This window comes from Lipotes vexillifer, unplaced genomic scaffold, assembly GCF_000442215.2.
Source record: "Lipotes vexillifer unplaced genomic scaffold, Lipotes_vexillifer_v1.1 scaffold230, whole genome shotgun sequence".
NCBI lineage: Eukaryota > Metazoa > Chordata > Mammalia > Artiodactyla > Lipotidae > Lipotes > Lipotes vexillifer.
In genome coordinates this window covers 7,861,392-7,875,480 of record NW_006775143.1, presented here as the reverse complement: position 1 = coordinate 7,875,480, position 14,089 = coordinate 7,861,392, and the positions used below count along the sequence as shown (strand labels likewise).

The following is a 14,089-nucleotide window of genomic DNA, read 5'->3' as shown; positions in this document are numbered from 1 at the left end:
TTCGTGGAGACCTATGAAGAGCTAAAAGACCATCGGTTACATTTTTTGGTGACAATCCTACAAGTTACATGTGGCCTGAGGACCGGAATCCCACTGGCTGCAATCTCTTACAGAGGCTGAGGCATATTTTGGCGATTTGGCTATTGACTGATTACAAAGAAAAGGCCCCAAATCTTCCCCCTTCCCGGATCTGAACCTAGTCTTCAAGAGGCCATTCGTCCTCTTGGAGCTCTGCCCCTACCATGTAAACAAGCCTGGGTTGACTTCATGGGGTCTGAGAGGGCATATAAAGGACAGTCTAGTAGTCCTAGACAAGCCCTTTTAGACCAGCCTCCAGCGAGCTGATCCCCAAACAGGTGAGAGAACTCAGGTAAGAACAGCGGGGCAGCCAACCCTACTCACAGCCAATGACAAATGCTTGAGCCAACACAGCTGAGACCAAAAGTGCTGCCCAAGCGATCCACAGACTCATGAGCAGTACCAAATACTTAGTGTTTACTCATGGAGTATGTGGACTGATTCCTGCACAAGAAAAGACAACGGCTACAGTTACACACAGACTGGGCACTCACCTGTGCATTCGTACTGTAGACCTTTTCCGTAATACCCCTTCTCACAGATGCACTCAAATTGACCCGTGTGTGTCCCACATTTGCAGCTTGCCATCTGGTCACAGCAGTCTTTGCCGGCTTCACACAGATATGAGCAATGGGACATATCCTCTTGAATAAAACTCCCAGAAGGCAGATCTACCAAGCACATATGACAGGGGGTCATAAAAAAAAAAATGAATGAGCGGTTGAATGTTACATTCTCTCGTTACCACAACTGAAGCTCAAGACAGAGAAGATATCTTTTCATTTCCATCAAATTCCCAACTGCTCCCCACTCCCATCCAAATATGAAGGTGTGTGGTTTGCAGGACCACAGAGTGGGAATTTGATTCAGCTGGTTAAGCTATTTCAGTCTTGGACCTCATCATAAGTTCTCAAGGCCAGGCAGGGTCAGGCAGAAATTAAGTAGTTTCAGCGAGGAATCTCCAGATGCAGCAGGAAGTAATGTAGTCGGTTCTCCAGGTCAGTCCCCTGGCTTCCACACCAGCATGAGGTCAGGCAGCAGTAACCAGATTTCTAGAATCCTTGTTCAGATAAATAAATAAAGCTGCAATCCTGACTGCTGTCAAAGGGTGCTGATGGTGATTACTGATTTAAGAATAAATACCATTACTTCTATAATTATTTGATTAAAAACTGAAACAATGGCACCGCACAAGTTGAATAATAGAACCAGGATCTGGTTCCTCTCTCAACTTTAAATAAATTTTCACTTGCTGTGTAAAAGGAGACCATACAGATTATTTGAGCCATGCTCTGAAGTGAGCCATGCTGGGAATTCAACAACACAGGCAGAGCTGTCCTGTTCTGAAAGTGACTTAACAGGGCAGGGTAAGGTTGACTATGACTTATCAGGAATGGATGGCCTAGAATCAGGCACACAGTAAGTTCCATTTACCCTGCTGAGAAAGTTCAAAAGTCTTAGCCTAAATTCCAGCACTAGGTCCACAGTGCTAGGCCCAGATACAGTGATAGGTCCACAGTAGAAACTCAAATGAGTGAGTTTCAGCAAGACACATGAACTGCCACTGAATACCCAGAAAGGAGATTGGTGATGGTCTCAGTTATGGAACATCTGTCTCTATGCATTAAGACCCTGAACAATAGACAGGGACAACGTAAAGGGAAGACCCCTGCCCTAAGAGAAAGAGACTTGTACAACCAAGTACCCTATTAAAGCCCCATCTAATAGACTATGGTGTGGGTACAAGGTCTGCAACATGGGCATCTTGGACTTAGCTCTGAGACACAGGTTTATTTGGCAGTTGAGGGAGCAAGAAAAACGTAGCTTTAAGACTGGTGCACTGGCATTTAGGTCGGGGAGAGAGATAAGTGAACAAGCTGCATATGTGGAAAGCTATTATTCTGGAACCTACATCTATTGAGACCGGCCACAAACATGGACAGCCTTGAGACCAAAAGTGGATCCATCCAAATTGCAAGTAGTTTCAGCAGACCACAGATAGAGAGAACAAACCAGTGGTTACCAGTGAGGGGAGGGGCAGTGTGGGGGTGGGGGAGTGGAAGGTACAAACTCTTGGGTATAAGATGGGCTCAAGGATGTATTGTACAACACAGGGAACATAGGCAATATTTTGTAATAACTGTAAATTGGAAGTAACTTTAAAAATTGTATAAAAATAAAAAACTATATATAAAAAAAGAAAGTTGCTTCAGAGAACATGGAGGCAGGAGAAATGAGGTTCACTTCCTTTGCCCCCATCATTTCTTTTCAGTAAAAACAGGATTTTTTCTTATGGAACCTGGAAACTTGATTATAGAGTATTACACATTTTAGATTTTAGTATTTTGTAATAAAAGTGATGCCTTCCAAAACTCTGTTGTGATAGGGTAACCAAAATCCTTTCCTTGAAGACTCTGTCCCATCCAGTTTCTGACTCAACTTGCACTGGGCAGAAGGCCCCCATCCTACAAAACAGAAGGTTGGTAGGACTGGAAATGAGTCCTCTATGACACAGCTAATAACACCCACAATTTCATAATCCCATCTAGTGCAACAGCCACTCTGTCTTCCTACTCAGCATATATATCACTTTTCCCAGAGAAAAGGAGAAACAAAAAAAGCCCCAGTTACTGAACTTCTGTCATATGCCAAACACTGTGCTGGTGAAATTTAAATATTTTATTTAATCCTCCTGACAAAGCTATTCGGTACATGTTATAATATCTCTATTTTAAAAGTAGAGGAAACTGAAGCTCATAGATGTTAGATAAATTGGCTAAGGTAATAGCCAATGGACAGTTATTGAGAGCTTAGTATAATAAGCCCTCAGTGACTTTTCTAATCACTTTATGTGTATTAATCCATTTAATCCTTGGAATAAGCCTATGAAGTAGGTACTATTCTTGTACCCTACTCTATTAACAAGAAATCTAGGGAGTGCAAAAGTTAAATAATTTTCCCAAAGCCACCCAGTTAGTAGGTGACCAATTGGGAATTTTTGCTCTATCCATAGGTAGCCTGAGATGCTGCTCTAAACTCTTCTGTTGGAACTACAGTAAGGCTGACCCACTTATTCTGAACGTCACTAATTGTGAGGAAACCTCACGTTGCCATGATTTGCCGATCAAACTGAATCTTTCATGTGCACACCTGCAAAGATCAAGCCTAATTTGCCCCATGGCTTTGGTCTGAGGCTAGATCCCCATCTCCTCCTCCCAGTCTGCACTTTTTCTCCTGGACCACTGCAAAATACATGCCCGTACTACACCTGCAAGTTCATCTGACTTAAGTCACCCAACTAAACATCCTTATAAATGGTGTACAAAGAACTCTAATGAATGGATTTACTGATGCTATTCCCTGTCGCTGTCACTGCCCTTCAGTTTACCCATAAGCATATCTATATTCAAACTGTCAGGTCAAGAAGCATGTGTTGAGTATTTATTGTCCCTATCATCTTCATGTATCTTTCTGGAAACATTCTGGTTAGATTCACTAAGCATGTCTCTGAATGTTTACTTCATCCTTCCAGATAACTGAAGATGAGATGTAAGTCAAGGCTTCCGACTCCGTGTGTGGCCTCAAAACACACCTCAGTTCATTCCACTGATTCTAATGGTTCCAGGTGGGAGCATGTGGATATTTTACTGAAAATATATCACAGTTATTAAAAAACAAAACAAAACAAAACAAATACTCCTGTTGCAAGGCCAGAATGTCATCTCTACTCATGAAGTTCAACGCAGCTCATAATACACGAAGAATACATGGGCATCACGCTCAGCAAAAACCTCACAGGGCTTGGTATTATACCCACAGTGGGTTTCAAGAAATAAGCAAGAAGCAAACCCTGTTTAAAGGCACTGTGTTATGCCAGTAGGTTTCCATTACCTTCATGCAACGCTCGGCGGGCTAAAGCCTCAAATTCTTCAAAACTGTGGAGCAGGTAGCAGTGCTCCTCCTTTGGGGTGGAAGCCATGTCATTCAGTTCTCGAATGTTTCCTTGCCATATGCCAAAAGTGAAGATTTCCACTCCAAAATCTCGCAGCGATGCTGCAATGGGTCTTGGATCTCCCCCGTTGGAATATCCATCCGTAATGAGAAATATAACTTTTGTTGAGTTTTCTCTAGAATGACGAAGAATTTGCTGCAATGAAATAGGGCAAGTTAGTATGAGTATGTGTTGTGTTGGCCTACTCTGTGCCTACCTTATTAGGTAAGGGAGTGCTGGTGAAGATCATTAACATTTCACAAGAGTGAGGAATGGAACACTGATCAGTGAAGATAAAACACAAACAGGCACAGATGAGAGCCTACAATGGTCTTCTCAAAGAACCACAATAAACCTCAAAAGCATTTAAAATGTATCATCATCATCACCATCATCATCATCATCGCCATAGAGCCTGCTAATCGAGAGCAACAAATATTTATGGGGACTTCCCTGGCGGCCCAGTGTAAAGAATCCACCTTCCAATGCAGGGGATGCAGGTTCAATCCCTGGTCGGGGAATGAAGATCCCACAAGATGCGAGGCAACTAAGCCCGCACACCACAACTAGAGAAGCCTGCGCACCGCAGTGAAGAGCCCACGCGCCGTAACGAAGACCCAGCACAGCCAAAAAAAAAAAAAAAGTTTATGGAATGAATTTGTATTAATATTATCAATTATTGTTAAACTATTTCTATTGATTTTCAGGCTCAAAATATGGACCAAATCTGAGTCTTATGTATCTACTTCCTATCATATTTAGCTAGCTACCCACTTACCTACCTAGCTGAACCACCATGATCACACACTAAAAGCTGGACGAGAAGAAAATTTAACAGAACGTGTCTTTTCCAGAGTTAATAATGACTCACTTGCCTCCTCTATTTGTTTTTCCACTGCTCCTCCAAAATTGGAGAATTGATTCAACACTTCATCTTTTTTGGACCACCCAGTATTAGCACCAAATCAGCTGTTTTTTTGGTGGTGTCCTATCTTCATGAGAAAATACTGATTCACTCAATTTGACAATTGGGCTTTACTGTTTTAGGACAAGTGAGTTATCCTTTACAATGTTATATGCTGTTCCTTCTCTATAGATAAAAGGAAAAAGGTGAAACCTTTTTTTTTTTTTTAAAAAGTGTATATTCATTGCCACTGATGCTTTGTAACGTCATACTGTAAAGGCACAAGAGAACCAATGGTGAGTCTGGCTTATAAATAAATTTGCTGTTGTTGCTTTTCATCAGAAATGGATAGGAAAGGTAAAGAGGCACCAGGATATATTTTCTGGCAAGTTATTAGAAGGAATCCAATGTTTCTTAAGCAATGATTCAAGAAATACTACATTCAGAAGAGGAGCAACATTATAACCTACATTCTGTTAAAGTTAAAAGGAGATATTATGATTTTAAAAATAACTTTGCCTCAATTCATGTTAGGGGACAGGATCAGGATCAGCTATAAGACCCAGATTCTCTCATAAGATTCATGTCTGTAGAAAGCATATTTCATTAGTATATAATTAATAGGTATTTATTCTAATTCAATAATTCCTGCCAATTAGTTTCAGAGTTTGTGAGCTAAAGATAAAGCTGTTAAATCCGAATTTAAAGACAATTAAATTAAACTAAAATTTACTCTGGAAAGCCAGCAATTTGAGAAAAGGTATTCAAACACTTCATTCCACTTCTTCTAGAAAACCAAGTGAAATAAAGGAAAACAAACAGTGTGGAAGAACCGTACTGAAGACAGGAACGGAGGGCAGGTGTATGTGGCAGAATAACATGAGATACTAATGGCTCTTAAAGCTTAAAAAGCCGCCCTCTTGATGAATGACAAGAAGATCTGGGGTGAATACTTGGTACGTGTAAGATATTTCCTCACTCCAGACAAGAAAAGAACCTCTGAATGGCTATTGTCAAAAAGAACAGAAATAACTAATGCTGGTGATGATGTGGAGAAAAAGGAACCCTTTGTACACTGTTGGTGGGAATATAAATTGGTGCAGCCACTGTGGAGAACAGTATGGAGGTTGCTCAAAAATCTAAAAATAGCATTACCATATGACCCAGCAATCCCACTCCTGGGTGTATATATCTGAAGAAAACAAGAACACTAATTTGAAAAGATACCTGAACCCCAACGTTCACAGCAGCATTATTTACAAATGCCAAGATATGGAAGCAACCTAAGTGTCCATCAAAAGATGAATGGATAAAAAGGATGTGGTATTTATACACAATGGAATACTACTCGTCCATAAAAAAGAACGAAATTTTGCCATTTGCAGTAACATGGGTGGATTTGGAGGGCATTATGCTAAGTGAAATAAGTCAGACAGAGAAAGACAAATACTGTACGGTATCATTTATTATGTGGAATCTAAAATGTACAACAAACTAGTGAATATAACAAAAAAGAAGCAGACTCATAAATACAGAGAACAAACCAGTGGTTACCAGTGGGGAGAGAGAGGGGAGGGACAATATACGGGTGAGGGAGTGGGAAGTACAAACTATTGGGTGTAAGACAGGCTACGAGGATGTATTGTACAACAGGGGGAATACAGCCAATATTTTATAAGAACTGTGAATGGAGTGCAACCTTTAAAAATTGTATAAAAAATAAAAAAAATAATTTTAAAAAAGAACCTCTGAGGAGAGGGAGAGAAAGAGGAGTTAGGAGAGGAGATTTAGATGTTGCTGTGAGGCGCGGTGCTCTACACCAATCCCTCCACACCCCCCAACTCAGTCACCGTAGGAGCGATGACTGACATTCCTTTATAGGGATGGGTATAGGGATCCATGAGTCCTCTTTCCATGTGGATATCTGCGATAATGGTAAGTCCCACAGAAGTGCTGCTGGTCACAGTGACATGGGGCAATAGAATATAACTATGTGGGATGCTGAAGGGGTGAAGACCTGATGAGTCTTGTGTATTCCTGGAGAGGCTTAGGCGAGACAGTTGGTGCAATATCAAGACTCCTGGGGAGTTTTGCAATATTAAGGATGTGGAGAGGCTGACAGCACAGACCATGAGAGCTATGTCTCTCTCAGGCAATATCCACATGAAGAAATCCTGGAAGCCCCAGGAGATTACTGCACCAAGGGTGGCAAAGCTGACAAACCCATATGCAGACGACCAAGGATGATCATCGTGACCACTGATGAGAGAACTGAGACAATTCCAGATGATGGACATGCAGGGAGTGTCAGAGCTGAGAGGTGGACATCCACTCCCTTGCTGCAGCTTTGCAGAAGCTCCAAAGTTTAGACTCAACTAGAGGGAGAAACGGAAGAGGGAAACATTCCTGAATGTGGCTCCCGTTTTCAAAAGTGAAGCACTTGAGAAATTTCTGATTTTGAATTTGCTTGGAAGTACCTGGATGGAGTTTTCTCTCATCGGGTGGACTGGAGTCTCAAAATAGAAATGACAACTAGAAAAGTATATTAGAAAAATAAAGAATTTTAAAAAAATCTTAATCGGCAGAGAGTGAAATGTGTTCTTTTTTACAAACACAGCTTCTCTTACTGATGGAACCTTGTGATATCTCGGAAAACAGGTAGAATAAAGTCTTTTGGAACTCCGACAATCCCACCTTATTTAGAGGGAGGGGCAAAGGCTAGAGATGAAGGGCAGGTGGAGAGAGAAGGAGGTCACTTGATTCAACCTCTTTGCAACACAGCTCAAAGATATTCCGAGGTGACAAAGGCAAGGACAACTTCAGACAAAAACCTAGTCGTCTCCCCACATGTAACCTCCTTGAAGGCAGATATTTTTGTCTAGTTCTTCAATTCTTAATTCTCAAAGTTTAGCACAGCACTTGGGAAATAGTACACACTCAATAAATATTAGTCAATAAATAGCAGGCCATAATGCAGCCAGTGCTCAGGCCGAAAACCTTGGAGTCACCCTTATCTCTCTCTCTTCTTGTATACTGCTTTAGAAGGCCTCCCCTCCCCAAGTCTATTAAAATATTCTCATATTCTTTTCTCTAATACTTCTGTTTTTTAAAAAATTATTAAATCCATACATTTTTCTTTGATGTGAAATAGATACTCCCTTTACTTTTATCCAACTTCATAAGCAATTTTCTTCCCTGGTTAAAGTCTCTTCATTCTGTTTTATTGACTTACTTGCTGATTCATGGCCAATGCCACATAGTTTGGTTACTATACTGTCATATTATTTTTTTTCATATCTGGTAGGGAAACTCTAACATCCTTTTATTTTCTCTTTTAAAATGTTTGTAGTTAACCTTGAACATTCTCCTTTCCAATTGAGCTTGAGAGTCAGCTTATCAAATTCTTCATTAATTTTTTTTCTATCCAAACATTTGATCCAGCAATTCCACATCTAGAAATCTAGAGTGGATAAACTCTAGGATACACTGGAGAGAGTTGCTTGAGTACGTTGGTCTTAAGTGAGCAGTGGGAATATACAGAATGTGTGTGTGTGCTGTACGTTGTATAGTTTTGCACAAAAAAAGATAAAGTTTTCTTTTTGTGCCTTTATTGTCCTTTAGACATAAACAAATACCATCTTGGAATATTAATCTTCACTCCTGTCAATAACATTCCTTGACATCCAGGTTAGGATTTGCAGAGATTTCTGGTTGTACTACTCATTAGGTACAAAACACTTTAAGCTGTGATTCTATTTTTCTTCTCTTCTTGCAGAGAACTACTGAGTATTTACAGGAACCATTATATCTGTTGGCAAGACAATATATTAAGCTTAAAATAGTAAGAATAGCAGGACTAGTAGTCCAAGCAAAGAATTACACAAGATCTGGGTTTGGAATGCACTTTAAGGATAGAGCGGGGAATGGATGATTTACTGAAAATAATCTACCCCCCTCCCCCAATCTCTGTGCTTCATCATACTTGAATAAGAACATAATTCAATAAAAACAATTTTTTCATCCCACAGATCTAAGAAGTAAATAGAGCTGTGGTAATGTTGGTGGAATGTGGTAGAGGACCAACTCTTGATTCTCCGCTTACTGTTCCTGAAATAGTTTACATCATCTGCAATCCTTTGAAAGGTATTTAAGAAACAGAATTTTTTGGTCCAGAATACTGAATGAGGCAAACCCTTTGTGGCCAACAAAAAACTTGACATGAACTTTGTATAGCAAAAGGTTATCACCATCTGTATTGTATCAAGCCTCTGATTAGCTTGTATAAATATCTGGCAGAGAAGTAAGCTCCCCTTGTCCAGTAAGAGTCATCAGAATGATAAAAATGCAGGGTTGTGTAACATTGTTCTAACACCCGAGATCCATCACCATTACACAAGACTGCAATCCCCTCCCCACGCCATCCAAGTCAGGCCACAAGGGAACTGTTTTGAAAAATGATCTTGAAAGAAAAACAGAGGTTACAAGAAAGCTGACATGGGGACAATATTTGCCCTTGGGCTCCATTAATTAAACTACATGTAGATATAATACCAACCTCAGCACAACCTTAGCTGCAATTACCCACTGTGGCCAACTTTGACTGAGGATAGTAACTAGAGAAACTCATAAGTCATCTTTTAAAAAATATGATTTTGTGAACTGATACCTATTGTGACTCTATCAGAGCCACTTTCCTCCAGGAGGCAGAAAACTAGTGAATTATGCCAGTGTTTCAACTTGTTTTCCACATATGTCTTTTTCCATGTTAGGGAACATTAAGTACAAACAATACACCACAGGGAATGTAAGCTGGTACAGCCACTATGGAAAACAGTATGGATATTCCTCAAAAAACTAAAAATAGAGTTGCCATATGATTAAGCAATCCTACTCCTGGGCATATTTCCAGACAAAACTATAATTCAAAAAGATACATGCGTCTGTATCTTCATAGCAGCACTATCTACAATAGCCAAGACATGGAAACAATCTAAATGTCCATCGATAGATGAATGGACAAAGAAGACGTGGTGTGTATATATACACATACAATGGAATACCACTCAGCCATAAAAAAGAATTAAACAATGCCATTTGTAGCAACATGGATGGACCTAGAGATTATCATACTAAGCAAAGTAAGTCAGAAAGAGAAAGACAAATACCACAGGATATCACGTATATGTGGAATCTAAAATACAACACAAGTGAACCTGTCTATGAAACAGAAACAGACTCACAGACATAGAGAACAGACTTGTGGTCGCCACGGGGGTTGAGGGGTGGGGGACGGACGGATTGGAAGTTTGGGGTTAGCAGATGCAAGCCTTTATATATAGAATGGATAAACAACAAGGTCCTACTGAATAGCACAGGGAAGTATATTCAATATCCTGTGATAAACCATAACGGAAAAGAATTTTTAAAAGAATATGTATATATATATGTATAACTGAATAACTTCGCTGCACAGCAGAAATTAATACAACATTGTAAATCAACTATACCTCAATGTAAAAAAAAGACACCATAAGCTACTTGTAATATTTTCCTCATTCTTCAAATTCCAAAATTTCATCAAGCTTCATCTGCTATTTAGTTAATACTTTTAATTTGAATACTCAAATACTCTTCACTTCAAGGAATGTTTATTGCTTTACATTTGTGAATAGTATATCTGGAAAAAGGATATATTCATATTCATCTGTTGGTTCATCATTTTCTGGACATATTCTATTCTTTTTTCATTTTTATCTCATTCTACTTCCTTCCGAATTTGGTGGAAATGTCTCAAGCTTTTCTTCCATATCACTGGTTTTACACAGTGCTTCTCTTCCCTTCTACGTCCAATTAAGAATTAATCCTGGACCTAGAGATTATGATACTAAGTGAACTAAGGAGACAGAGAAAGACAAATACCATATGATATCAGTTATATGTGGAATTTAAAAACATGATACAGGGCTTCCCTGGTGGCGCAGTGGTTGAGAGTCCGCCTGCCGATGCAGGGGACACGGGTTCGTGCCCCGGTCTGGGAAGATCCCACATGCCGCGGAGCAGCTGGGCCCGTGAGCCATGGCCGCTGAGCCTGCGCGTCCGGAGCCTGTGCTCCGCAATGGGAGAGGCCACAACAGTGAGAGGCCCGCCTACCGCAAAAAACAAACAAACAAACAAAAAAAAACATGATACAAATGTATTTATTTACAAAACAGAAACAGACTCACAGACATAGAAAACAAACTTATGGTTACCAAAGGGGAGGGGGGAAGGGATAAATTAGGAGTTTGGGATTAAAATATACACACTACTATATATAAGACAGACAAACAACAAGGACCTACTGTATAACACGGGAACTATATTCAACAACTTGTAATAACCTATAATGGAAGAGAATCTGAAAAAGAATAGATATATATATAACAGAATCACTTTGTTGTGTACCAGAAACTAACACAACATTGTAAATCGACTATGCTTCCTATTTAAAAAAAGCACCTTAAAAATCGCCTAAAAATTGTCACCTTAAAAAAAAAAAAGAATTAATCCTGGCATTGCATTTATTTTTCTTTTTACAATACTTCTTTGTCTCACACAGTTTTCTCTTTATTCCCTTTAGCTTCTCAGCCAGTTTTGTTTTCCTTTCAGTACTTTGTTTATTTCATTTCTCATCACCATTTCAGTGTTTTATTTACCTATGGTAAGTGCACATAATAAATGCTTTCTAGGATTTAGTTCTGTTTTTCACAGTGAATTCCTAAACTTTATCTGTACCTTACATTCTATCTTTACTTTATTTAGCAAAAAATTTCAAAGAAGCCAGATAGGAGTTTTGTGTCCTCCTTTTTCCTCAACCATGAATGAAATGGTATATCCAGTGAAAGTGTTTGCAGCAAACAATCAACAAGTGCGTAAAATCAGTGTTGGAATACATGGCTATAACATTTGCTATTATTATTATTGATAAAACAAATTGAAAACCCACCCAAGGGATCAGTGAAGAGGGTTAAAAATAAGCCACACACTGCATCTGGAAACAGAGGGTCTAAGTAAGCACTGTCCAACAGAACTTTCTGTGATAACTGACATGTTATCTGTTCTGTTCAATAGAGTAGCCTCTAGGCACATGTGGCTACTGACCACCTGAAAGGCAGCTATTGCAACTAAGGAAGTGAATTCATAACTATGTGTAATTTTAATTAATTTAAATTTAAATAGCCACATCTAGCTAGTGTCTACCATAGTGGACCATGCAGGTCAAACTAGATATAGCCTTGTCCCTGGAGGGAAAAACACAGAACGTCTAAGCAGGCCCATAAAAATATTCTGTCAACTCAAGAACTGCAAAATCAACTTAAAGATTTGGAAGAACACAGAATTTAGTACTGAAATAAGAAGAAAGCAATGCAATAGAATGGTACTCGCATCACTAGGATTTAGAAAGCCATAGCGTCTATGAAAACAGGAACTGAAAGCCACAGAAAGAGAGCAGGCTAAGAAGAAAACAGAGATGTGCGGGAGGCAAGGGATTGGAAAAGAAAAAAAAAAAAAAAAAAGCCAGGAAACCAAAACGGCAATGAAAGACAGAAATACACCTTGGTGGTAGTGAGATAAAATGTCAGAAATCCAAACTAAAAAAGTTTATTAGTACAAATTTAGAGTAAAAAGCTGCTGACTAACCTCATTTAGAAACATAAATGCACAATTCCAAATAAATACTCCCAAACTGAATTCAAATGATATTCAAAACAGAGAAAGACAAATATCATACGATATCACTTATATATGAAATCTAAAAAAATGATACAAATGAACTTATTTACAAAACAGAAATAGACTCACAGACATAGAAAACAAACTTACGGTTACCAAAGTGGAAAGGGGGGAAGAATAAATTACGAGTTCGGGACTAGCAGATACAAACGACTATATACAAAATCGGTAAACAGCAAGGTCCTACTGTATAGCACAGGGAACTATATTCAATACCGTGTAATAAACTATAATGGAAAAGAATCTGAAAAAGAATATATATATATATATATATATATATAAAACTGAATCACTTTGCTGTACACCTGAAACATTGTAAATCAACCATATTTCAATAAAAAATAAAAATAAAGTGAATCTAAATAAAAAAATAAGATTCAAAAGATCTTTCTCCTTTATTCAATAAGGTTCATTCCTCAAATGCAAAAGTAGATTAAAATTGTCTTTTGCTATAACACAACATAATCGTGCCAATTAAAAGAAAATAATAATTCAAGATACTAAAAAGGCATTCAATAAAATTAAGTTTTGCATTTTTATGAATGAAAATTAGAAATAAAAAGATACTCAGTAATATGACAGAGTATCTATCTCAAAGCAACACTGTAAAATTATGCTTAACTGTGAAGACTCAGCATATTTCCCAATTAGATGAGGAGCAAATCAGCAATTCTAAGTATTTTCACTCTTACTTAAAATCCTTTTGCAACTTCTAGCCAAGGCAGTAAGACAAAACCATAATTAGTACTGCATTCCTTAAAGTTTCTGCTCTGTCTCAAAAAATCAAAATTAGAAAGCAAGGGACAAACTGGAAAATATATTCATCATGCTTGTCAAATAGAGTATTAAGGTCCTTAAAACATAAAGAACTTTTATATATCTCTAAAGCAAAAGAATGAGAAAAATAACAGAAACATAGATGTTTGAACAAAACAAAGACAAAAAGAAAAAGGAATTCTATTTGTCAGAAAATATGAAAAACATTTAACTTCACTAACAACCCAAATAATGTAAGTTCAATAACAGAAATACTATTTTTTCACTTCTCAAATGGTCGAAGTTTTTTTTTTTTTTTTTTAAGGTAAAAGTTGCAAAATATGTGGGGAAACAGTTACTTCTACTGGAAATGCCACCTGGACTGTTAATATTTGGGAGTACAGTGTGACAAAGTGACCATAGCCCCCAAAATTTCATGTGATTTGAACTACAATTCTACATCTAAGGATATCTTAAGGAGATAACCGTGGATACACATAAAAAGTGATCAAAAGGATGAATATCCTAGAATAATTTGCAAAATAGAAAATGCAAACAATATAAAATTGCAACAATAGGTTACTGGT

At 38.3% G+C, this 14,089-nt stretch overlaps 1 protein-coding gene across 1 annotated transcript in view; it reads right to left on the bottom strand.

The window, feature by feature from the left end:
- The window catches only part of SVEP1 (sushi, von Willebrand factor type A, EGF and pentraxin domain containing 1), a 186,639-nt gene that overhangs the window by 151,401 nt on the left and 21,149 nt on the right, over positions 1-14,089 (bottom strand). The window contains exons 2-3 of the mRNA XM_007449809.1: positions 3,970-4,225; positions 573-749 (exon numbers count right to left, since the gene is read on the bottom strand). Of these exons, the coding sequence (XP_007449871.1) occupies positions 573-749; positions 3,970-4,225 (433 nt within the window). The remainder of the gene's footprint in view (positions 1-572; positions 750-3,969; positions 4,226-14,089) is intronic.